General features: G+C 36.3%; 3 protein-coding genes across 4 annotated transcripts in view; 1 reads left to right on the top strand and 2 right to left on the bottom strand.

Annotated features, from left to right (window-relative positions):
• Positions 1 to 8,382: 8,382 nt before the first annotated feature.
• On the bottom strand, positions 8,383 to 14,424 carry slc2a9l1 (solute carrier family 2 member 9, like 1). The gene is made up of 11 exons (XM_016278803.1): positions 14,397 to 14,424; positions 13,312 to 13,501; positions 13,089 to 13,213; positions 12,876 to 13,005; positions 11,737 to 11,885; positions 11,459 to 11,646; positions 11,195 to 11,305; positions 10,970 to 11,071; positions 10,821 to 10,896; positions 10,310 to 10,437; positions 8,383 to 8,568 (listed from the first exon to the last, which is right to left on the bottom strand). The coding sequence occupies exons 1-11, from the start codon at positions 14,422 to 14,424 to the stop codon at positions 8,383 to 8,385; spliced, it is 1,413 nt and encodes a 470-aa protein (XP_016134289.1).
• Positions 14,425 to 14,773: 349 nt separating this feature from the next.
• Positions 14,774 to 19,802, top strand: LOC107590178 (26S proteasome non-ATPase regulatory subunit 6-like). Its single transcript, XM_016278802.1, has 7 exons — positions 14,774 to 15,047; positions 15,827 to 15,930; positions 18,341 to 18,449; positions 18,960 to 19,128; positions 19,207 to 19,284; positions 19,383 to 19,523; positions 19,758 to 19,802. The coding sequence occupies exons 1-6, from the start codon at positions 14,903 to 14,905 to the stop codon at positions 19,477 to 19,479; spliced, it is 702 nt and encodes a 233-aa protein (XP_016134288.1). The 5' UTR covers positions 14,774 to 14,902; the 3' UTR covers positions 19,480 to 19,523; positions 19,758 to 19,802.
• Positions 19,803 to 22,195: 2,393 nt separating this feature from the next.
• atxn7 (ataxin 7) overlaps positions 22,196 to 26,663 on the bottom strand; it is a 43,543-nt gene continuing 39,075 nt past the window's right edge. For both annotated transcript variants that reach the window (XM_016278778.1, XM_016278777.1), the window contains 6 exons: positions 26,368 to 26,636; positions 26,029 to 26,221; positions 25,817 to 25,938; positions 24,859 to 25,733; positions 23,032 to 23,174; positions 22,196 to 22,933 (listed from right to left, as the gene is read on the bottom strand). In XM_016278778.1, coding sequence (XP_016134264.1) covers positions 22,916 to 22,933; positions 23,032 to 23,174; positions 24,859 to 25,733; positions 25,817 to 25,938; positions 26,029 to 26,221; positions 26,368 to 26,636 — 1,620 coding nt within the window. In that variant the 3' untranslated portion in view covers positions 22,196 to 22,915. The remainder of the gene's footprint in view (positions 22,934 to 23,031; positions 23,175 to 24,858; positions 25,734 to 25,816; positions 25,939 to 26,028; positions 26,222 to 26,367; positions 26,637 to 26,663) is intronic.

The following is a 26,663-nucleotide window of genomic DNA, read 5'->3' as shown; positions in this document are numbered from 1 at the left end:
AATATAATGATTTTGTGTCCTTTTTGAAGCTTAAATGCTTCAGTACCCCCAAAACCTCTTCAAATTTTCCTTTTTTTTTGTTCTTCACAAGTAGTCATGAGTAAATGGTGACAGGTTTTTAATGTTTGTGTGAACTGCCCCTTTAAAGACAGCATTATTCTATCTGTAAAGGAGTAGTTTGAATCTTACCGATCAATCAATAATTGCTCGACCACATTTGCCACTTTTGCAAATGAAACCCATTTCTGCTTGATGGTTATTTAGCCACACAGTTTTACAGTGTGAGTTTTGCTGGATGTCAGGGGCAATTTTGAAAGAATGGCTAATTAGCACGGACTGCATGATATAATGTTAAAAATAGTTCCCAGAGGTCCACTGAGGGCTGATACTGCAGACAAAGCAAAACCATGAAATTGTGAAACAGCCCAGGCGGAACTTATAGTCATAATGGAAAGTGTCAGACCTCTTTGCCGTTAAGGGCAGTGGCCCATGTCGGTTTTTCCCTGACAATTTTTAGATCATTTGTAAATTGCCTCCAACCAACCTGCATCCCTGATAGCTGGATGATCGTGAGATCACACGCAAATGCTCATATCTATGCTCATTTGCCACATTTTAGATAGCAAAACCTTTTAACTTGACTCCTTTGAGTTATTTTACTTGATAATATAGTTCCCTTTCCTTCAGAGAGATTGTCTACATCCTAATTGAATCTATGAAAGATTAGAACTGACATGTTCACAAGTAATTACAGATATTTTTTTTTCCTTGGGCATTTAAATTGTTTATAAAAAAGAGTCCTCTTTCTCTGCCCAACAATCTCTTCTATCCTTAACCGAAGAAATGCCTCATAAAACCAGAAAGAGTCTCTCAGAGTTGACATTATCCCGTTTATGACCCTATGGCCATGACTGAATTAATCTAAGGACCAGAGCTGAGAGCAGGCATTGTACTTAAAGCCATTAAAACAATATGTATATAAAATATGTGCGTTTATAGTCTATTCATCTATTGTGGAAATTACATGTCTTTTCTGCAATTTGTGGTTTAACTTTATGCTTTTAGAGCCTTTATGTCAGAGGTAACTGATGTAGAAAGCACTTTCAATGACGTGACATGACCACTGCTGTCATTATTTGTTGACCCAAGAGAACTGACTGCTGTAATTCCTATTTAAATACGGTTGTCTTTTACACACAGTTTTTGATGTAAATGTATCTCTGGAGCATTAAAGTTGAAAGCCATGAACCTGTGCATAAAGTTTGATATATATTCTAACTGTCATTTAACATTTTTAACACACTTTGTTTTTCAAAGCCTTGTCTTATTAAAGTCATCCAGTTTCAAACTGAAATATTCAAGATTAAGCAAAAATGACCTCAAACAACTGGAAGCTTGAAACTACATTTTTCATACAGCGTTTATATTTTTGTCCCATTCTGGCTGAGAGTCAATATATTAGTTTAAAATATTAGGTATGTGTACATGCACAAATTTATGCTAATCTGACAGAATGTTTGAGTTTAGATTCTGAAAATCTGTTTATATATCTTTGCAGTCTGGTTCACATATTTGTTTACATGTTTTTCAGAACCAGAGAACACCACTGCAGTGTCACTGGAGCTAGGCTACATATATGTCACAACGCTTTTTTTAAATCAAATATTTAGTAAACATTCAATTCGTAATACTTAAATATACATGCGCACATTCGTAAAACATGCGCATGTACGCAAGGTATTAGTGAGATTCAAGCATTTACTTGCTTCATTTTTTTTCCTGTCGATCAGATTATTTCAAGTTTATACCACCCTTCAATCCAATTGAAAGTTAATTCAGATCAGTTGAGGTGTTTACATGAAGGCTTTTAGTCTGATTGAGCCATCAGCAGGACTGCTAACAAATTAAACATAGCTATTTATTTGCAAAGTGTATGCTTAACTCATATCTGTCATTTTTAACACCTAATAATTTGTTTCACTTTAAATAAATTATCATTACGATGTAGTATTAAAATGATATTGTTGTGTGTGAATCATCTAATTGTTCAAAATAACTGGTGTCATTACTATTACTGAAGTGCAGTGCAGCCACTCTTCTGGGCGTTATTAAGAGCCACAATTAGGGAAAACTGCTTATAATTATACTGCTCAGCAGCATAGCCAGATTCAATTCACAAGTGCTTTACAATGCTCCAGTGTTACGACTACACATCACAGCATCCCATGCTCCTCAATAAGATGTGCCTGGAGCGAGAACTTCCTCAACTGGCCCTTGTGCGTTCAATTAGATGGCGATAGGCTTTCAGGAGTGTTGACTATTTCAAATGAATTATTTTATCATTTCCCTGCTGCATTCTGTTAAGGTTAATTTGTGCAACCCTGAGCAATGTTAACCAAATGTTGCAATGAAATTTAAGTAACAATAGATCTTTTCTTCCATGCTGGGATGTACATCCAGTTTATCAACAAGGAAAACCTGACTTGATTGGAGATAAAAATTAATAAGTCTTGCATTCATCACCGGAGAGAAGTCCAGTTACAACTTGATTTTGATTGCATATGCCATATGCAGTTCAAAAAATGTTTTAAGAAATTGAACATATTAATGGATGAATTGTTGAGTATAAGATCTATAACATGCATTTAGAAAATATATAGGAGAAATTTCCATTCCAGGTTTTTTGTGATACGCAATTTTATAATAGAGCGATACATATTGACAGTATGTTTAGTCACTGTTCCATAAAGAATGAAAAGTGCTTGAGCTGCCAGCTGTTGCTATAGTTACCATGGCAGGTAAAAGTGATTTTTTTTGCAAGTGCCTATTTATCAGAGAAATATGTGACCTGACTAACTTGGTGATGACTGAACTCAGACAGCAAGAATATGTTATGTTAGATCAACAATGATGGGGGTGGAGCTGCCAGATACATTGATTTTATGTTGATTCAATGTTTCTTTATGTTCTGAGAAACATACATGATTATAAATCAAAGCCCATCCTTGTATAGGTTTTGAGATTTGTTGTTCATTCAGGAGATGAACATGGCGCTTTAATTTCCGTCTGCATGATTTTATGCATTAATGAGATTCTCATAACACCAGCTGGATGTTACGAGTTGTATGCCAAAAATATTACATCAAACCCCTTGAGGGTGTTATCATTTCAGTCAGATATCCCAAAACACACACACACACACACACACACATATATATATATATATATATATATATATATATATATATATATATATATATATCCATGCTCAGGATGCCATCATGCATGTAACTAATTTAAAATAGCACGAATGTATTATCAGAAACAATGAGCCATGATACAACACGTATTACCTACAGCTACAATACACTCAATTCAAATCAAATGCTTTCTGCTCTGTTTGTTTCCATTCAGAAATGCCCATACAGCAACCTGTGCTATTTGGACCCAATGACAACACACAAATCCATTACAATGAACACCACATGTCTACACTGTGATGCTACCGCAGCTAAATGGAGCTATTCAGAGCTCATAATCCTCGGATCAGGAGGTCTCAGGACTGTTTAACATTTATAGAGACATTAATTTCTTACTCACACATAGGAGATAATCCCATAGTGCCAAAGGCCCCATGATTTCCAGCTGCAGCACCAGTCATTCTGCAGACATTAATGGCCTTACTGAAACATGCCCATCTGTGCACTTACACACATGCTAACGCTCATTTACTGGGACATGTTGACGATCCATATTAAATCAGCTGATTATTGCATTGAGTTTTACATTTTCTTAATTAAAAATTTTATTTTTATGTACTTTGTAACAATATTATCATATCTAAATGTATACAAATGTACATGTATTTATTTATATTTTTTATATTATAATTTTTAGATATATCATCCAGCCCTAATGTATACTTTGTACTGCATGTGTTATAGTCCAGATGGGTGTTTTAAAAGGTGAAAGTGACTTGGTATATTGTGAGCGTTGACTGAGTCATGATGAATATTTGCTTTGCACATTAACCGTGTGATGTCAAAGTCTGAGTGCATCTGCTTCTCTAGATTAATGATCGATTTCAGTTATACACTCGACAGGATGGCACCTGAACATTAATAACAAGCTGGAGGAATTTTAATGAAGCTAATTATATTAACATTGTCTGACCATCTCTTCACAGATTCCATACCATTATATCATTTGCCTTTCCGGATTGGCAGCAATATGAGTGGAGGACAAATTAGGCAACTTTGTTAATGCACAGTGCCGTGTCAGCATGCCGTTCAGCTATTATCAGTGTGTTCAGCCCTTAATGCATTTTAGCTCTTTTAGAATTGTCCACCACTTAAGCCAAGGACACTCAGAATGAACAAAATCCATATGCAGAGGACTGAGAGGACTGGTGTCACATTGCAGTGAACAAAACGTGTTTTTCATGAGATCATGACATTGGCATTGTGATTGAGAGGTGATTACTAATGTTTTAATGTTAACGTTAGTTGTCTCAAAGGAGATCCTTTGAAAAAAGTACTATCGTTAAAAAGCTTTGCCATCACAGAATAAATTCATTTGAAAATATATTAAAATAAAAAAGTTATTTAGAATTGTAATATTTCACATTCTTAGTGATTTACTGCATTTTTGTCTAAATAAATGCAGCCTTGATGAGTGAAAGAGACTTCTTAAAAACACATGAAAATAATCTTATGACCCCAAACTTATGAATGGTGGTGTATATAACTCATTCCACTTACTGTATTAGCAAAAACCAACAGCACAATGCACTAGAACAGCACACAGCTGAGATTTGCACATACAGTGGAGTGACCTATATATTAACCCCTTCTATCCAAAGAATGTGAAAAAACCAGAAGAACTGCATTAACAGCAAAGCATTTCATTAGACAAAAATGAGCTTCAAATAATGGGAGACTACATTTTTTTGTAAATTGTAGTATAAAAGTCACGGTATAGATAGGTCAGAAAAGAATCATAATAAAGTAGGCCTAGTCAGCTTCACTCAAGTACATTTAAAAGAAATATTACTGACAGCTATATAGTTAACATTCTCGTAAAATATTTTTTTTATGTAAAAGCTTAACTGGCAATAAAGAAACGTGCTTCCAGTGTAGCGTTGTATTGTGTTGTATGAGTTTGCAGATGAACAAATCTTCTTATTAAAAGCTAATCACACCGCAGCCTGCTTTACGGTAATTCCGCAGTGAATAAACAGCGCCATCCATTGGCAGTTAAAAGTATTGCCCCATAATTTAAAATGAAATGATTTATTATTTATATATCCTCCTGAGACCCAGCTATGGAGTTTTTGCCTCTGTAGAGGACATTATATTTTAGTGAATTTCTCTGAGACCTCACAAGTCACAGTTGTAAGTCTGGAGTCCTGTACAGAGCACATTCAGGGCTTTCCAGAGATACCAAATGATTGGATGTTTCACCATGACCACTCCCTCTCCTTGGTTTTAAAAAATGGCTGACATTAATTGAGTGATACAATTGTACATCCTTATGGAAATATGATAATATTTTGTAATTATGATTTAAATCTGATTAATTTTCAAATTGTTTGTCATAAATCAACATCTCAGGAAAATGTTATGGGGTTTCAAATCAAAATATGACTTCCTGTTATGAAACGGGACATCATTTCATACATGTCCACTGTAGAGGACACCAGGACTAAAAACATGTTTATTATACATTTTGGGAGACAAAAGAATTGAATAGGAAAACAAATTATATATCAATATTCTTATGAATTATTAGATATTATTATGAAAATCTGGCCAATTACTACTCCCATTATTACACTTCTTTTTTCAACATGCTGTCCCAACAGCACTTTAATATGCAAACTAGATACAGTGTATAGATAACATTGTGCTTAATGGAAAACCCAGTTTATGGAATTTTTACACACATATTGCATAAAGCAAAAAGGTATATCAAATCATTTTGTTATATGTTTTATAACATAGTTGAGAACCATCCTTAAACAAAGTTAGTTATAAAAAAATCCTGAAACCTAAAAATTGATTGGTGATTTAAAAAAAATTCCCATTATTTTTGCCTTTTCATGTCTACTCTTGTCATTTTATTTTTTAGAAAAACTGAGTCCTGGTGTCCTCTACAGAGGACATAGCATAACTTATGAATAAAATAAAATTTTTCAAAAATTTTATTTTACAATTTTTTTCTTATGCTCTAAACAATGTAATGACATGAAAAAATACTAAATTCACAAAGCTTTTTATTTCTGGTTCCCTATAGGGATGATTCTTTAACTTTATATTGCAGGTTCGATTTTTTATTAAAACAGATTTCATATGAAAGTCACAAAAAAATGGGTCTTGGAAACCCATACATTATTCATTTATTTTTGCTACTATCAAATGAATGTATGTTTCATTGTTTTACCCTAGACCCAGTATTTCAATCTTAAAATATGAGAATGTAAAAAAACAAAAAACAAATATAAAACCGATAATATGAATTACATGTTTAAAACTGACAATCTAAACAACAAATAAAATAAACAAACCTTTTTTTTTCATTTAATTTATTAATTTATCTAGCGCTTTCTATCAAACAAAAGCTAAAGAATCACACAAATACATAATATATACATGTTATATTATTCCTAATATCTACCATTAGTTTTGCTGCTAGTAATGTATTCACTATGAATTCAGTTTACTAAAAGTTGTCAAAATAATACTTGGGCCTATGAGGTTCTGTTCAAGCCTGTGCCTGTAGCACATTTGAATCTCCTAGTTTCTAACTAAAATGAGGTCATTCCCATTAGGAAACTGATATGATATACTTTGGGTGTTGTGGGATGTTCATAATCATTGATAGTCAGTTAAATTAATCCTCCAGTTAATCCTGTGAAACAGCTGAGGCGGTGAAAAAGCATCTAGTTATGTCAATCATTATTGGTCAGTGAAGTTCACACAGTACCTATTAAACTGCTAATGAGGCCAGGAAGCCCCATACTGCCTGTCCGGGACTGATAAGACAGAAATTCCCTGAGCTCAACCTTCACGGGGTTCTACAACCCCAAAGCCCCTGCGCAATAACATCGGTGGGCTGATTCAGTAGGGTCAACCTCACTTAATAGTTCAACTATTTGCATTATGGTAGAAATGGAATGAAGGCAATCTTGCACAGCTTACAATGCCATTATAATGTTTGCTTAGGGCTGGAATACACTACATGATTTTTATTCTGACAGATTTCAGAACACTAGGCATCACTTGCTGACTTTGTAAATTACTGAGAAAAACAGGACATCAAATCCTGAGGATTGAGGACCACACACTACCAGAATTTCAGGTGATTCTGAAAACAACAAACTCAAGCAGAAACACATCACATTGCTAGGATATGCGTGACAAATCGAAACAATATGAGCTCTAAAAACGGCTCGAAATTTCAAACATGTTTGATTTCCTTTAACTGGATGGAAATATGGTCTGAAGCGGAAAAAAATTAAAGTCTGTGTTTATCAGACCCGACACAGTTTTCACTGAAATCTGTCAAATCAAATCTGCAGACTGGCTTTGAGTTTCGGAAACTAGCTTTGACTCATCCAGACTGTAAATCGGCGCAAAGATCTGGACAAAAACAAACGCTAAACATTTTTTGTGAATTCCATCCTTTAGCTAGTTAATAAACAACTAGCAGGTCATGTAAGAAATAAGCATGGGTTACTTCAGACATTACGTAATGACAGTACGTTAGACATTGTTCAGTCACTGAGAAAGAAAGAGAGAGAAAAAACAAGAATAAAGAGGTCCTTAAATTTGATAAGGTGTTCTGAGTGGTAGTGAAAATAAATGAAGTAAAAAAATTGGCCAGTTTTTTTTTTTGGACCTGTGAAACGTCTCGAACACTCTAAAAAAAATGCATTTTTTAGAGTGTAAATAAGAGAACATGCAGATAAAATAACAGAATAAGTTTCGTATCACATTTATTCATCCAACAAAAAAATTGTCTAGTATAGTGTCTTTGGTAAACAGCTCTCTGGTCACTAAAATATATTGACCCTTATTCCTGTTGAAAAAAACCAGCATATGCTGGTTAGGTATGTTTTGACGCTGGGATGCTGGTTTAAGCTGGTCCTTTGCTGGTATGGCTACCGGTTTTCTCAACAGCTGTCTTTTTCGTCTCACAAAATAACTTAAATCAATATTTCAAGTACATTTATTTATTTATTGTTATATTAAGTAGGATAATGTACCATCATCTGGCCATTATTGCTAAATAAACCCAAGCAGTCTGTCCTTATAAATATAATGTTGATCAATATGATAATTTAATATTTCTTGTGCCAGTCCATATTTACATCAGTATACTTTACAGCTTGGTCTCTAAGCACAAGACATCTTCTGTGGAGGATCCACATGCTCTGATGTTCTCAAACTCTTGGGAAATCTCAAGGAGAGTTTTACCTTTTGTTTCAGGAAGGATGAAGAAGACGTAGAGAGCGGCTATCAGACAAACGCAGGAGAAGAGAACAAAGCTCAGAGACTTCAGAGCAGCCTGCAGAAACATGGATGAGAACGTGGCCTTTTGTTAAAGTGAGACGACAGACAGCAGAGCAGTTTCACTGGAGCAGTGAAAAGGTGTGCTGAAAGCCTGGTATTACACATTGTTCAAAATGAAGACATACTGTATAATAGGGCACACATAAGAGAATTATTCTGTATTTTAGTTCGTATTTTATGACAGTATAAAATAAAGAGAAGAAAAACTGTATGCTGGCAAAAGCTTATTACATAAACCAATAATCAAACATCTAATAGCAATGACATTTACTGATGCTGCGTTTGTGGAGAACAGGCTCACTATATATTTTACTGTCATTAAAGTTTAAAAGTGGCTGAATCCACAAACATTGCTTTATATTTAAAGACATGTGGGTCATTCTGTGTCAAATCAACCAAATTTCAGAAACTTCCCCAGCTCAAATTTTCTATTTTGTCAATATTTTTTTCTGAAGAAAGCCAAACAGTCATGAATGTATATTTACTGAGTAATTCACTATTTTGTGGACAGGGGTCAAAATGGCAATTTTCCCCTGAGATTCAGAGCCAAGTTACAGGGAGGTAAAATGACTTCAGAAAGATGGCAGCATCATTTTATTTTTGCACAGAGATTGATAGGTCTATTGGTAAAATCTGTTGACTTTAGTAATATTTCTTGCATTATATGCCAGTGGTGACAGTTTGAAAATGGGAAAAAGCACTTTTCTTCAGGTTTTTTCAAGTTTCAAGTTTGCATGGCTGTAACTCAAGAAGTATTAAAGATATCTTAATGTCCTTTGTTAGATTTTGGGTCTTAACAAACTTTCCTTTTGGCATGTTCATTTTTAAGGGCCTATGGTTCAATTTCAGAGATGTTTGAATCTCAATATGGCTCCAGGGGTAATCTTTGAAACTGTGTACATACTGTATTCAGTGGTCAAAAACCAAATGTGTCACTTTGCATACAGATGATATTTTTTCTTTTAAAGAGGAGTGTCTGAAAAACAAGTAATGTTGTTTCCCTCTTTCAAAATAATTGCAAGAAATATTCTTTTTCCAATGTTTGCATGTCTGTAACTCAATTTTTAGTTAGTAGTTGTAACTTAATTATTAAAGATATCTCAGTATGATTTTAGATTCTGATTCTTAATCAACTTTTCTTTTGGAGTCATCATTTTCAAGGCCCTGTGTAGTTCAGTCCCATAGATATGGGGATCTCAATGCGGCTCCATGTCCAGATTGTTGTGGTTGAAAACCAAATGTTTGCATACAACTGATGCTTATTATATTTGAAAAGGATTGTCTGAAGAATAATGAAGATGCCCATAGAAAAGTTTGTTAAGACCCAAAATCTAAATGGGCATTAAGATATCTTTAATACTGTACATCTTGAGTTACAGCCATGCAAACTTTGGAGAATAAAACGGCTAAAGTCAACAGATTTACTATTAGACCTATCTCTATGTAAAAATAAAATAATGATGCTGCCATCTTTCTAAAGTCATTTTTATCCCCGGTAATTTTGACTCCGAATCTAAGGTGAAAATTGCTATTTTGGCCCCCCTCTACAAAATAGTGGATTACTCCGTAAATATACTTCCATGGCATTTAATAGTTTGGCTTTCTTCACTATACATGTTTATCTTTCTTCAAAAAGTTTTGGACAGAATTAAAAATTTGAGCCAGGGACCACTGGTTGAGTTGAGACGTTCCGACCCACATGTTTTTTTATGGTATTGGTATGGTGCTGGACTTACAATAAGGAATGGGAAGATGAATCCAAGCATTGTGAATCCTAGCCAGCGCAGGAAGCCGGTAAACACAAATGCAGCCGGGCGGTATGACTGGATGAAGATCTCATTGACGAGTGATGGGGCTACTCCAGCTGTTCAGATCAAACTGGTTTGAGTTGTTGGCACTGGCTAGTCAGTTTATAATGAATGTAGTATGTGCTTATCATAAGCAATATAAATGTTGTAGAATACTGTTGTTTTGAACACAGCAGCATGATTGCAAGAGCAGTATTGCTTATACAACAGGAAGTAAATATAGCTTTGCTATATATGCTTTGTTTCTGTAAAGGCGTGTTGTGCATGAGAAGCTGCAAAATAACATGCACTATGGTGAAATGAAAATGAAATTCAAAAAAGCGTTTTGTGTGCACAGCCCCTTATATACAGTACTGTTATTGTTGCTTTTGGAATGCCATGTGACCAATCAGATTTAAGGATTGAAACGAAATGTTGTATAAATATTTCAATAGTTTACCTGGGCCTCCCCCATAGGAAATAAAGAACAGGAAAATGAGGATGACAGTGGTGTATGGAATCACAGAGCTGTAGTCCTGAAGACAAAACAGAGATAAGGTAATAAATTCTGTTTTGATCGCTGTGAGCTGTTAAATGATAGAGACTCACCTTTAGGTACAGGGTGACAGTGATTAATGCCATAATGACCGACATTCCCCCAAACCCTCGCCACATCAAGGCTCTCCTCCCCACACTCTCAATAAACAGCCCCTACACATGCACACAAACACACATGGGCCCCATAGATGATTTATGATGTTCCTCCACCACAAATTATACCAGTTTGATTTCAGATTACACACTTTAATGTGCACCTCTCTGGAGCTTACTTACACAGGTTATGGAGATGAGGACTTCTGATGCTCCGATGCCCAGAGTGACATAACGGATCTTGTCCACTGGAATACCCGCTTCCAAAAAGATGTTGAAAGAGAAGACGGTGATCTGTGAGCAAGAAGGGAAGAAGATCACAATATTTAGTATATAGGTTGTTCTGTAAGGATGTCTTAGATACTTTTTGACAACACAATGACATAAGGCACATTTCTATTTAGAAGCATAATTTGGTGTTTTGACAATAAATGCTAAATGATTTACAGCAGAGATGCCGCTGAACTGGATGCATCCGTTTATGACCAGCATGGAAAGGACCTGCCAGTGCAGGTGCTTGTCTCTCAGCAGATCCAGCACACTCTTGTTGTGCTCCTCTCCAATGACTGCCTGTTCTGCTAACATCTCCTCTATCTCCAACTTATAATCGCCTGGTCCCCACAGACACTGCAGTGCTGCCGATCAAAACGTGAATACGTGATTTAAAACAAAAGACGTTTGCAATGACATACAGAGGTTGATCAGTTACTGTAAATGTAATGCACCTTTTCTGCACTGTTGAGTGTTGCCTTTCTCTATCAGAATATATCGTGGAGCATCAGGGAAGAATGGCAAGATTGCCAGCTGGACCACACAAAAAAATGCTGGGATGCATAGAAGAATGTTCCAGCACTCTTCACGGCCAAGAATTTCCCTGTGAATAAAATTAGAAACTTAGCTCAATTCAAAGAAATATTGAGTATCAAAACATTCCTTTCCTGAAGCCAGATCTATTAAAGACAGATGAATCAAACATAAATGGTGGCATTGAATTAAAAGTTTGGAATAATTCTGGGGTTTTTTATGTTTTTGAAAGAGGTCTCTAGTTCTCCAAGACTGCATTTATTTGATCAAAAATACAGTAAACATTGCGAAATATTATACAATTCAAAATAAATGTTTAATGTAATATATTTTAAAATGTAATGTATTCCTGTGATAGCAAAGGTGAATTTTCAGTCTTCAGTGTCGCATGATCCTTCAGAAATCATTATAATATGCTGCTTTGATACTTATAAGTTGTTGTCAGTTATTTTTGGTGCTCGATTATTAATAATTATTCTTACTGCCATCAATGTTTTTGGTGCTTAATATATTTGTAAAAATCATATATATATATATACGTATATATATAATTGATAAAATGTAACTTTTAAAATATAACTTTTCTTTGATGAAAAGTTAAAAGAACAGCATTTAATTACAACATAAATATTTTGTAATATTATAAATGTCTTGACTATCACTTTGGTCAATTTAATATGTCCCTGCTATAAAGTATTACTTTTTAAAAATATCTTACCCCAAACATTTAAATGGTAATGTATCACGGTTTCCACAAACATATTAAGCACCAGTTTTCAACATTGATAATAATAGGAAATCTTTGTTATTAGACATTTTAATAAGACAGACTTTTGGCGGGTGGTGTATTTATCTAAGGCATGTTAATGATAATAGCGTAAACATTATTTTTTTTTTTTGACCGTGTAATTCTTAATCAAAGAACACAGCTCTCCTAGTGAAAGACTGGCTTTTTTTTGGGGTCCGTATGCTTAAACCTGCCCTTTTCATATAATTGACTGCAAGCTTGATTCAGATGTCCAATCAATTCAATGCCCAAGCTTTAATACTTAATTATTACCTGAGGCCAGCAAATTGTCCTAATAGTTTACCAAGGGACATAAAGGTAGTGGCTGTGACTGTCACCATGCCTCTGATTTTTTTCGGTGAACTCTCACCAAGGTAGATGGTATGTACATTCAAACCCAACCCTTTGAACAAAGAGCAAATCACATCATATATATATATAATCACAACTTTTATATATAATTTATTTACAATCTAATGCACATACCTGCTCCGAATCCAAATAGGAAGCGTGCTACAAGTATCAACTCGAAGGAGTGTGTAGGTTTGCTAATGTACATGATTACTGTGGCCACAACTGCTATAGCACTATTCAACAGCATGGCTCCTTTTCTGCAAGAAGAACTTATACAGTAAATGAACATCCATTTTTGTTGTGAAAACATTAAAAGGAAGAATAGGGAAAGCAGATGAGGATGGGTGAGATTAACCTTCCCAGGTGACTGGTAAAGTATCTGACAGTAATGGAGCCAATGAGACCTCCAAAAGCGTATAGAGCCACCACAGTAGACCAGATAAAGGTGACAGTCTTCTCTCCTGGAACATCCCCGTAGTGATACGTCCAGCTGCTGTTAATAAAGCTCTGAATGTACTGTGGGAAAACAGATAACAGATTGGAGACTAATCGTCATGGATTGATTCATACCTAGATTTTAAGTATGATACACTGAACTGATACTTAAATGGCCTTCTGGTAACACTTTATTTTACAGTGTCCTTGTTACATATGTTACATGTACTTACTATAGTAATAGTAACAGTAAATTTTGCATAATTACAATTAACTAAAAAAAAAACTAACTCTACAGTAAGTACACTCTTAATAATAAAGGTTCTTTATTAGGTTCTATGATTCCATGAAGAACATTTAACATCCACTGAACCTTTTGATTGCACAAAAGGATATTTATAGTGGAAAAAAGTTTCTTTAGATTCCTGAAATATTCTTCACACTTGGAAAAAAAAAAGGTTCTTTCAAGGTTCTTTGGGAAACCACAAATGTGCCTCTATGGCAATCAGGGAAGAATGGCAAGATTGCCAGCTGGACCACACAAAAAAACGCTGGGATGCATAGAAGAATGTTCCAGCACTCTTCACGGCCAAGAATTTCCCTGTGAATAAAATTAGAAACTTAGCTCAATTCAAAGAAATATTGAGTATCAAAACATTCCTTTCCTGAAGCCAGATCTATTAAAGACAGATGAATCAAACATAAATGGTGGCATTGAATTAAAAGTTTGGAATAATTTTTTTTTTTTTAATGTTTTTGAAAGAGGTCTCCAAGTCTGCATTTATTTGATCAAAAATACAGTAAACATTGCGGAATATTACACAATTCAAAATAAATGTTTAATGTAATATATTTTAAAATGTAATGTATTCCTGTGATAGCAAATGTGAATTTTCAGTCTTCAGTGTCACATGATCCTTCAGAAATCATTCTAATATGCTGCTTTGATACTTATAAATTGTTGTCAGTTATTTTTGGTGCTCGATTATTAATAATTATTCTTACTGCCATCAATGTTTTTGGTGCTTAACATATTTGTAAAAATCATATATATATATATATATATATATGGACCCCAAAAATGATCATCAAATATTTTCAAAGACAGCTATATATATATATATATATATATATTATTTTTATTTTTTTTAATGACTAAAATGTAACTTTTAAAACTGAACTTTTCTTTGATGAAGAATACTGTTACTATATATATATATATATATATAGCTGTCTTTGAAAATATAGGATGATCATTTTTGGGGTCCGTGGCATAAAAGATCGAAAACCCTGAAACCCCCAATATAACATACAACCAGATGAGGGCAGTGTTATTATTTTTGTTACGTTGTTTGACTTTGTTAGACTGTGTTTTCCCCGCGTCGTTGTCTCGAGCAAGAGGAAGTGAATTCACCTTTTTTTTTGTTTAGATTTCCCCGTAGTCATCGTTGTCACTCCGAGTCAAAACCTAGACTCCCGTCCTTCTCTGGATCTCTTTTAACTCTGCAAATATGCCTTTGGAAAACCTGGAGGAAGAGGGTTTACCTAAAAACCCCAATCTGAGGATAGCTCAGCTGAAGTTTTCGCTGACTCTGAATGATCACAGACAGGATGCTAAAGTGAGGAGCGAGCTAATGGACGCCATCAAACTCAACAGTGAGTTCATTCACTCACACATGCTGCTCGTTTAGCAGATATATGTCTACGTTTCTGTACCACTGCAGGGACGTTATATGCACGAGCTTTGTAATGTCCCTGCCTCTTGAGGTTTCGTTAGCTGACAGGCTAAACCAAGTAGCACACTAGCTCATTAGCTGCTAATGTGTTTGGTTGTTTTCAGCTACACATTTCGTCTTCTGGCACTTTTGAATGTCCATTGTTAGTTTTCTTAATTGCTTTAGTATAATATAGTGTAAACCTGGGACCGTTGTCACAGTTTACGTTTATTCTTGAAAGCAGTGTTGGGTAAGTTACTCTAAAAAAGCAATTAATCACATCTTCAACAGTGTAATTAGATTACAGTACAAATCACTCTCTCCAAAAAGTATTGCATTACTTATTTCTAATTGCTTTCTAAATCCTATGTCAACCTCGACAAGTTAATGATACAATGATTTTTAATACTTTTAATTATTTCACGTAACTACATAATTCTGGTCACACTTTAGATTAGCGTCAAGTTCTCACTATTAACTGACCTTTGCCTCAAAATACTCCTACTTACTGCTTATTAATACTTAGTAAAGTAGTTGTAAAGTTTAAGATTTGGGTAGGATTAAGGATTTAGAATAAGGGCTTGCAGAACAAGACATTAATATGTGCTTTTTAATTAATAATAAACAGCCAATATCTAGTAATATTCATGGTAATAACCAACTAGTCAATAGTGAGAATTGGACACTGAAGTGTTGCCAATATTCTTATTAAATCACCAGTGTCCACATTCACCTCATATGAGCTTATGGACTACAAGACATTCGTCACGTACACTGTGTATGTGTGTATGATCGCACTCAAGAGGCCGGACCTGAGAGAGAAGGTGAGATCTAGCCTAAAAAAAAACAGTGTATGTACAATTGATGTTAGATGTTTTTTTTTTTTTTGGAAATAAATGTATTCTCTTATTCAATAAGGATACATAAAATTGATCAAAAGTGACAGTAAAGATAAGATTTAAATTAATTGCTGTACTTTCTATTCATCAAAGAATTAAAAAAGTTTTGCACACAATATAAAGAGTAGGGTTGGGTACCGAACTCGGTACTTTTAAGGGTACCGACCGAATTGCGTCGGTACTACCGAGTACCAATTCACGTTAAATCAATCGGTGCCACATTTCGGTACCCGAGAACGCATCTGGGCGCATACGCTACAGAGAGAAAGAGACCCTGTGATGTGAGGTCACCCCTGCAACTCGTTCAAACAACACACAGGGCAAGCCGAAATGTTCTGAAGTGTGGTTACATTTCTAGGGCCATATGGTTTCTGCGAAAATGAGTCCATTCATAAAAACGTAATTTACTCTATAGCGCGGAATGCCACGGAATTTGCCAATTTTGGATGAATAAAGCAAAAGTAGCCACTGCCACTTAATTCGAATCGCGATATGAACTAGTGTCTGTGAATATTAAAATGCAAAAAGACGGTTTAAATATGAATCCTGCATGTTCCGCTTGCCTCTGTATGTATGAATGTGCGGAAACACAGTTTTGTTTACTACACAAATACTGAAGCACGCGTGACGCTCGCGGTGATTTCCGGCCTCTGCGTCTCACTATAGACCAATTTGGATTAGACGTCACAGTTACGTCACTTGCAGCTGCGCGCGCATAGTAGTGGCAGAAAAACACTGGGAACAAGTGGAGGGAAATGGGTAAAATCCATGTAATAAGAGAACATTTTTATTGTTGTGCCTTTGGATGTCAGAATCGGAATGCAAAAATTTTTATATAACACTGTCGTCAAAAACGCCATTTGAAGCTAAACACAGATGTTTAAACGGACAGACTATGGATGAAACCTGCTATGATTACCCTACTTTTAAAGCATAAATTTGATTTAAACAATAGGTCTATATAATATTCATATAGGGGGCATATTGTATTAGCCCTACAGTTGAAATACATTATCTCACAGAAGTGAATACACCCCTCACATTTTTGTAAATATTTTAATATATCTTTTCATGTGACAACACTGAAGAAATGACACTTTGCTACAATGTAAAGTAGTGAGTGTACAGCTTGTATAACAGTGTAAATTTGCAGTCCCCTCAAAATAACTCAACACACAGCCTGGAAGGTACCCAACCCTACATAGGAGATATATTAAAAATATGAAAAGAAAAATAATATTTTTCGTGCCTTCAAAATAAAAAAAAATAAAAAAAAAAGAATTCTTAAAGGGATAGTTCACCTTCAGTTGCTGGTTCCCATTGCCTTACATGAAAAAAAAACACTATGCAAGTCAATGGGTACCAACAACTGAAGGTGAACTATCCTTTTAATTTTAAAAATTAAGAGATCAATTGAATTAAATAATCACTGTTAATGTCATGATTTTAGATCAGTCATTAGAAAGCACAATGAAACAGGAATATGTCTAAATGTTTTCAAAATCATTGTTAAAACATCATTAAAAAGTTAACTTTGACAGACCTAAATATACATTTTACATCGTCTCCTCATTTACCTTCTATCACCCCCTTAAAGGAACACGCCACTATTTTTGAAACACTATGCAAGTCAATGGGTACCAACAACTGAAGGTGAACTATCCTTTTAATTTTAAAAATTAAGAGATCAATTGAATTAAATAATCACTGTTAATGTCATGATTTTAGATCTGTCATTAGAAAGCACAATGAAACAGGAATATGTCTAAATGTTTTCAAAATCATTGTTAAAACATCATTAAAAAGTTAACTTTGAAAGACCTAAATATACATTTTACATCGTCTCCTCATTTACCTTCTATCACCCCCTTAAAGGAACACGCCACTATTTTTGAAAATAGGCTCATTTTCAAACTCCCCTAGAGTTAAACCGTTGAGTTTTACCGTTTTCGAATCCATTCAGCCGATCTCCGGGTCTGGCGGTAGCACTTTTAGCTGTAGCTTAGCATAGATCATTTATCTGATTAGGCCGTGAAACTCAACTGTTTAACTCTAGGGGAGTTGGAAAATAAGCCTTTTCTCAAAAATAGTGGAGTGTTCCTTTAAGGCTGCAGGACCACCGTTTGAAAACTCCTGCTTTATTGAATCATATCTAGAAGTTTATATTTAATGCATTTTGCAGACACTCTTATTGAGAGCAACACAAAAAGTTGTCTGCTAGGAAAGGACTTCCTGTATGTTATATTGGCAAAAAAAATGAACCTAATAAAAACAATTGATTCTTAATAGTAATAGCTTAATGCATGAAATGATCAAATCTCTTGTCTTCTCTCAGGTAATTAAGGGTGCTGAGATCTTGGAGGTGTTGCACAGTTTACCTGCTGTCCGTCAGTACCTCTTCTCTCTCTACGAGTGCCGTTATTCTGTATTCTTTCAGTCATTAGGTAAGTGAAATATTGGCACAGCAGACTTTAAAGAACAATTGAGGAAACTATGTTATTGCTTAACTAGCCACGCTCTGTTTTAAGATTAATGTTGTAAGCTATGTTATTTATTTGCCATGTTTATTGAACGTACTTCTGTAAGTCTGCTGGTCTGTTATTGTTTAAAATGTTTTGGTCAGAGTTTCCATCTGTTTCTCTGCTGTAGCTCGAGTGGAACAGGAGATGAAGCAAGACTGGTTGTTTGCTCCTCATTACCGTTACTATGTCCGAGAGATGCGCATCCTGGCCTACAGCCAGCTCCTGGAATCCTACCGCTCTCTAACGCTGGGATACTTCTTTCAGTCATTAGGTAAGTGAAATATTGGCACAGCAGACTTTAAAGAACAATTGAGGAAACTATGTTATTGCTTATTTATTTGCCATGTTTATTGAACGTACTTCTGTAAGTCTGCTGGTCTGTTATTGTTTAAAATGTTTTGGTCAGAGTTTCCATCTGTTTCTCTTCTGTAGCTCGAGTGGAACAGGAGATGAAGCAAGACTGGTTGTTTGCTCCTCATTACCGTTACTATGTCCGAGAGATGCGCATCCTGGCCTACAGCCAGCTCCTGGAATCCTACCGCTCTCTAACGCTGGGATACATGGCCGAAGCGTTTGGAGTCAGCACAGAGTTCATCGACCAGTACGCTCCCATGGTCATATAAACAACTATGTAAACGTTCATTATTTTATGCTCACTTTGGTCTTTTTCTTTCTCAAGGGAGCTGTCGCGATTTATCGCTGCAGGACGTTTACATTGCAAGATCGACAAAGTCAATGAGATTGTGGAAACCAACAGGTGAGGACCTTAATGTTTGTGTGGATTAGTCATTTAAATCTCTGTTGGTTATCGTTAGCTAAATGCATTTCTTGTCTTTTTTTTTTTTTCCCCCACAGACCTGATAGTAAGAACTGGCAGTACCAGGAAACCATAAAGAAGGGCGATCTCCTGCTGAACAGAGTGCAGAAGCTGTCCAGAGTGATCAACATGTAGTCCAGCACATGACGTTTGATCAATACTCGTCTTTTCTTGTGAACATGACTTGTTTTATGTACAGAATATAATAAAACTGAATTGGAGGAAACATTTGAGTTTGTCTTTGGTGTGCGAGCAACTGGAAAAAAAAACTGAGGCAGACACATTTTTCTTATAAATAACTGTATAAATTATTTTTTTTTATATATTTACAGAAACTTGTTACAAAACAAATATACTATACAATCTTTAAATATTACATGACGTTTGATCAATACTCGTCTTTTCTTGAGAACATGACTTGTTTTATGTACAGAATATAATAAAACTGAATTGGAGGAAACATTTGAGTTTGTCTTTGGTGTGCGAGCAACTGGAAAAAAAAAACTGAGGCAGACACATTTTTCTTATAAATAACTGTATAAATTATTTTTTTTATATATTTACAGAAACTTGTTACAAAACAAATATACTATACAATCTTTAAATATTAAGTAAATCTACCCTACTGTTTGTTCATGAATTACATAGCAGCCAACACACAAAAGTCCAGCTGATCAAATGATTTTTGAATATGTATACAAAAAAAGACAGAAAAAAAAATCAAAATATACACACTTGTACACAACTTTATATGTAGAGGCTTCTTCCCCAAAAAGCAAACTGCGTTTATCATCTTCGATTCACATTCCAGATCTGTGGTTTTTAATCAAACATCTTCACAAAGCTTTCAACATCTGAAAACAGTGGAGTTACAATTTCAAGGTAAACAGTACATTTATCTGCCTAAAACATTGGTTGAAATCACAGACGTAGCCACAAAAATATCTATCCCCCTCGCTTTGAAAATTTCTATCAAAAGTAGTCATAAAAGAATACAAGAGACAGATAAGAAGCTTTTCTCATGTCATTGTCAAGTAAGTGTTACTCCTCTGCCATGCATTTCATCAATCAGAGTTACCGCTCTACTTGAAGGGGAAAAGGGCGATGTGTGAGATTGCTAGGCAGGTTTAAAAAGTTTCTAAACCCTTATATAACATTCAAGTACTGTGAAAAAAAGAATACATGAAATAAAAAGCTCTGCCATAACAACAGTTGATGAGAAACTAATTCAGGCACTTTCTCTTTTTTTGTCAGCGTTAAAAGCAAATGAACAAGTAATTAAAAAGCAGTGTATCCAATTACAACGTTTGGCAACAGTGGTGCACATTTTGCACTGTACAACGGTTTTGTTCCCTCACCCAGTTAGAAAAGTCCTACAAAATACATCAGCCAGCCAGAAAACTTTTGCACAGTTAAACGGGCCATTTTGATCACATTCTCTGATCTCGTGGTTCGAGATGGGGAGGCATCACGAGCGAAAAGAAGCACTATTAACACCTAGAAAACAATATAGTATACGGTGGATGGTTTCCCACTACTGTGGCAACAATCTGTCTGGGGGAACTCGGCATGCGACTAACAAGAAGCTGTGTTCGGATAGAGTGGCGTATTGCATTATCGGCTTGGCAGTGAACCACTTCTAATAATCTTAGAATGTTTCCATTTACTAAATAAATAATAATGATCTCAACTGTACCAAAAATCGTTTACGAAAATGCCAGTGCAAAAATACATCTCCATATGTACAATTCTTTAACAAAATATGTATTCTGAAATAGGGATACTTCAATATTTGAATTCGGTTTCGTGTACGAAAAAGCAGAAGGGAAAAAAAATACACAAGAAAAAAAAAAACCATGCTCTACTTCTCAGCAACCATTGCTGACTGACATCAGTGGAGTTCAGTAATTTACAGAAGTTTTAAAGAGAAGCCCCAACTTACACAACAAAATCCACCTCAAGATCTCTTATGAAGATTAATTAGCCAAAGAAGGATCTATTGCGTTTAAGTTGACAGATTTAAATCAGAATGTCTAGCTACTAACCTCTTTAGGGTCACAAAGAACAAAAGCTTGTGTGGGATCAATGCAGGAACGTTCAGTCGCAGTACAAGGTAGTGGTTATTGGATGAGATGGTGCTGGCCAGACTACTGTTTATGTGTCTCACAGTATTGGGAGTTGTGTAGATGTCTACTCCATTGCTGAGATGATAGTGTGTCTGTCATGTTGGTCTAAGGCTCAACGTCATCTAGCCACAAGCCCCTTTCTGAGATTGAAACGGCACATAACGATACCATGCCTAAGACATCTTCACCAGGAAACTCTCCTACAATCATTTGAGCGAGACTGCAGATTTTAGTACATTAAGATTTCAGCACATGCTTCTTTAGTGCTACGATGGGTAACTGGAGGAGGTGAAACGTCACCTGCCGTCTCTCATTTTGCTCCGACTGGAGCAATTTTTGCATGTGCTAAAAGGTTCACTGAATCAAGCCCTTAATGTACCTAAAATATCTGTGTTGTCCAAGGCATGTTTTTTAAGAGGATTACAGTGTTTTCTGGAGCTTCAAGAGACGACTGTTGCTCAGGATTCAGTAAAGACATGCTAGGCTACTAGCATGTCTAAAACAAACAAAAAAAAAACTAGTGTTAGCTAATGCAAGGTATTTGATTTGGGGTTGGATTTTTTTGTAAAAAAATAAATTGCAATAAATCAGCCTAAAAGAACTCTCTTTTAGCTTCTCTGAAAGAAGTTAAAAAAAAAATCCCCTTGAAATAAAACAATCAAATCTAAATGAAAACTTTTCAAAAATAAATGGAAAATGGTATACGATAAATATTTTGTTCTGTTTGCTATACATTTGCTAACCTGTAAACAAAATGTGGTCTAAAAAAATGTATAGTTTGCATAATCTTTAAGTTTAGGTTGCTCATGTTGAAACTCCACTCCTGTCATGTCTATCTGCAGTGAGTGTAGCTCAATCTAATACAGCCTTCCAGTGAGAGATCATGTGTATGACTAACTTAAGTTGACTGTGTGTCTACTTTAGGGATGTTCCTCTCCTGTACACTTCCTCCAAGGCGGAGTAGGATTACAGTTTCCAGTATGTCCAGTATGTCCACACCTTCAAGCTAACATACCGAAGAATATCGGTAAAGCAACTCATCTTGTTCACGTCACACATCCCTTCCATGCTTGGTAGTGTTGGCGAGGCTACGCACCAGCCCAAATCTGTACCTTCCGACCCCAGCGCAAGTGCTCAGGCTGGGCAGCTCATGATCTACGAAGCAGGCTTTGTACCCAATGGTGCATTGTATAGATTCATTATAACCTCCGACAGGAGAACTATATCTCTCTGGCTTATTATCCTATCCCCGGAGAGTGCCCCTGCATGGCTTTGGGAGGAAATCCTCACGAAGGACATCAATGGGCCACCCAGTGTGCATTCCACCCTGAGGATTGTGGGAAGAGTAAGAGAAAAAGAAGGCCTCGTGCAGAGTGACATGAGGGGGCTGAGGGAGCTCTGGGTCCAGCCTACTGCTCAGCATGCTCAGAGCCTCCTCACCTGTGTCAGGGACGAGCCTTTGGCTGTGGGAAACACACACACAAGTATGGAAATGTAATGTCTAAGAGGAAAGAGATGATATTACATTCTAAACTAAAACGAGGAAGGAAAACAAACTAACCTGATGTATGTGTGAATTGTTAGGGAGCCCTGGTGGTCCAGGTATAGAGCGAGCGTGCTTGCTGTGGATGTTGTTGATTGATGGAGACTTGGCCATTTTGGGCCTGCCAGGACCTTGTCCTCCTCCCCCTCCTGCTCCAGACACTGTCAAAGTCATTACAAAATCTGAATAAGAGACAGCACTATGAAATCAAGCAAACGGCATATAATAATATCAAGTCTACAAGTGATTTTGGGATCATAGTGTTTTAGGACTTATATAACGATGAGAATGCAGAAAAAAGTGAGATTGATCAGTCTGACAGTTCTGTATGATCCCTGTTCAATTTTGAAGTAAACTTTGAAGAGTGGTGAAGTGTAAAAAAAACTTGAACAGAACTAAACTGAAATGAAACAATAGCAAAATTGTAACCTGAAATGAAAAAGCAACCGATCAAAGTAAAACTTTAAAACTGGAACAAAACTAAACCAAGATGAAACAGAATTGATACTAATGTGAAATGTCACAGAAACCAGATCACAACTGAACAGAAATAGAATAGAAATAGAAACTAGATTATTACTAAAAAGACATTAGACAATGAAAAAAGGATTGAAGCCAATTTGAGATTAAATAGAAATTTAGATTGAAACTAAACTGAAATGAAACGGCTAAATTAAATTAACTGAAATAAAATAGAAAATGGATAAAAACTAAAAAGGCATTAGACAGTCTGGATTAAAACGAAACAAAAACCAGATCAAAGAAATTTATTTGAATCTAAAACTGGATTAACACCAAAGTGAAACAGAAATCGGATCAAAACTAAAATCTGATTAAAAATAACGGGATTAAAACTAAACTGAAATAAATCAGAAACCAAATTAAATCTAACTGGAAGGAAACAGAAACTGGATTAATACTAAAATGAAGTGAAATCAAAACTAGATCAAAACTAAACTAAGATGAAACAGAAATGGGGTTGATACTAATGTGAAATGACACAGAAACCAGATCACAACTAAATTGAAATATAATAGAAATAAAAAATAGAATATTACTAAAATGACATTAGACACAATGGGAAAAAAAATGACTGAAGCCAAATTGAGAAGAAATAGCAATTTAGATTGAGATGACTGAAATGAAGCAGAGAGCAAAATTAAATGAACTGAAATTAAATAGAAAATGGATAAATACTAAAGAAGCATTAGACAGTCTGGATAAAAACTAAAAAGAAACCGGATCAAAGAAATTCATTTGAATCTAAAACTGGATTAACACTAAAGTAAACTGAAATAAAACAGAAACCAAATTAAATCTACCTGTAATAAAACAGAAACTGAAATAGAAACTGGATGAAAACTAAAAGATGAAAAAGAAACAGGATTGATATACTAATGTGAAATGACGCAGAAACCAGATCAAAACTAAACTGAGATTAAACATAATGGGATTAAAACTAAATTTTAAATTAAAACAGAAACCAAATTAAAAGTGGAATGAAACAGAAACTGGATTAATACTTAAATGACATACAGAAATCTGGATTAAAACTTGAAAAGTAAACAGAAACTTTATCAAACAAACTTATTTGAATCCAAAATGTAAACAAATAAATAAATAAATAAACTGAAATGAATAAAAACTGCATTTAAAACTAAACTGAAATGAAAAAGAACCTGGATTAATACTAAAATGACAGAGTACTGATTAGAACTAAACTGAAATTAAACAAACTGGACTGAAACCAAAATATGATTAAACAGAAACCAGATTAAAACTAACTGAAATGAAACAGAATCTAGATCAAAACTGAAATGAAAGTAAAAAACAAGGTTTATGCACCTGTGCTGTTGAGGCTACTAGAGCCAGGTGAGCCTTTCCTCCTTTTGGCTTCCAGACGTGAATCTGCATGATGATCGCTGCTCTGGTGAACAAATGGCCCGAGGGAGAGGGTGGAGTCACTGCTGTTCATCACTACACTCATGCGTTTAATGGACTCGGCTGGGCTGCCTGAGGGAGGGCCACGTCCTGTCGACTCCTGCCTCAAGCTCAAAGAGTTGGCCCTGCCTGGGGTGCAATTCACCCCCACACTGTAAACCCCGCTGTGGGATGATGACAACATTGATGACGATGAAGATGAAGAGGGGGTGGAGGCAAGCGAGGTGTGGTAGGTGCTGCCAAGGCTGCCCGAGTTTACCGCACAGTTCTTCTTAAAAGATGAGGATGAGAAAGAGTCAGAGGTGTAAGTGCTATGGGTGGTAAGCAGGGAACTATTTTTCCGCTTCTTGCCTGAACTGAGACTACCGCTGATGCTAGCACTGCTGTTAGTACTGCCCTTGACGATAGAGTTACTTAGGCTGGAGGATGGCTCCCGAGCCTTAAAGGACTTTGTACCAGATCGGGATTTAAGGGGTCGGTTGGAGCCCAACGAGGGTAGCGAGGACGAGTGGGCTGAAGGCATCTGGGGTGATGAGGCTGACACTTGTCTAGAAGTGCCACTGTAGGCGGGCTGCTCAGTGGCGGAGGCTTGTGGAGAAGAGCGGGCGTTCAGGGTGGTGCCATATGACAGGACTGGCTTGCTGTCATAAGGCGGTGGTGAGGACAAGCTGAGAAACCCTGCAGAAATGGAGGAGGATGAGGAAGAATGGGAGTTTGTGCTTGTCCGGTGAGAGGTTGTCGGTGTTGTTGCCGAGTTCTCTAACGCTAGAGGGATTTTCCTACAAAGTAAATGCAAGAAATCATAATAAGGATTGTGTTTAATGGAGCAATGGAGAAGTGGGAAGGGTCTCAACACACTTACTTCCACAATTGTGAGTTGACATGCTTGTCCAACATGGTGGTGAGAGCACACCGTACTTGATCCCAGCGCCGGTCGAACGCATAACAACCTCTACCGTACAATCGACTTCCAAAAGTGCAGAACTGATTAGAGGCAGAAAAGGAATTGCACATTGGTTCAAAAAGAAAAAAAACTCCCTAATACTTTAAGATCACAAGGTTTCTTATACTTACAGCAGCTGGTCGTGGGTGGTAACCTGAATAATGGCAGTCCAGTTTCTCTGTGCCCTCCTCTCTTTCCTCGTTCTCTCCCTCGTCACTGGAGAAGCGGTTGGTCTCTGTGCCAACAGGGGCTGGGTGAGAATGGTGGGCCTGGTCTTGGGCCATGGCTGGGTCTCCTCCACTGTGAGAGTTACTGCTGTTGAGTCTGAAGACACAGAAAAGCACCCTAACATTTGCTTTCGTTGTCAACCACCCGAACAAAGAACAACTGGAGGTCTATAACAAATTTGGCTAATCAATCAAAAGGAAGCCGGTTTAGAGTAAATAGTGGGGCAGGAGGAAGCAACTCACCGTGGAAGCCCAGAATTATGAGGTTTGGGTTTGCTGTGGGGCAAAGGCTTGGTGGCATCGGCAGTGCCATTGCCATGGGAGACCGGGTGAGGGTCTTGTGAGTTACGGGAGGGGGGAGGGTGAGGGTCCCTGAGAGGGGGTGCTGGGTGTGAAGGGTCCAACCTGAACTGCAGCTCCTTGTCGCGCGCTTTGCTCTTGTGCTCAGCGAGAAGCGTGTCAAAGCGTTGCCGTCGCCCGAGCACCGCCCTCCTCTGGCTTATGGAATGTGTCTGTGGATAAATGGGGGGGGGGGGGGG

The sequence above is a fragment of the Sinocyclocheilus grahami genome, unplaced genomic scaffold, assembly GCF_001515645.1.
Source record: "Sinocyclocheilus grahami isolate Dianchi unplaced genomic scaffold, SAMN03320097.WGS_v1.1 scaffold125.1, whole genome shotgun sequence".
NCBI lineage: Eukaryota > Metazoa > Chordata > Actinopteri > Cypriniformes > Cyprinidae > Sinocyclocheilus > Sinocyclocheilus grahami.
The sequence above is the reverse complement of the archived record's forward strand: the minus strand, read 5'-3'. Positions and strand labels throughout refer to the sequence as shown.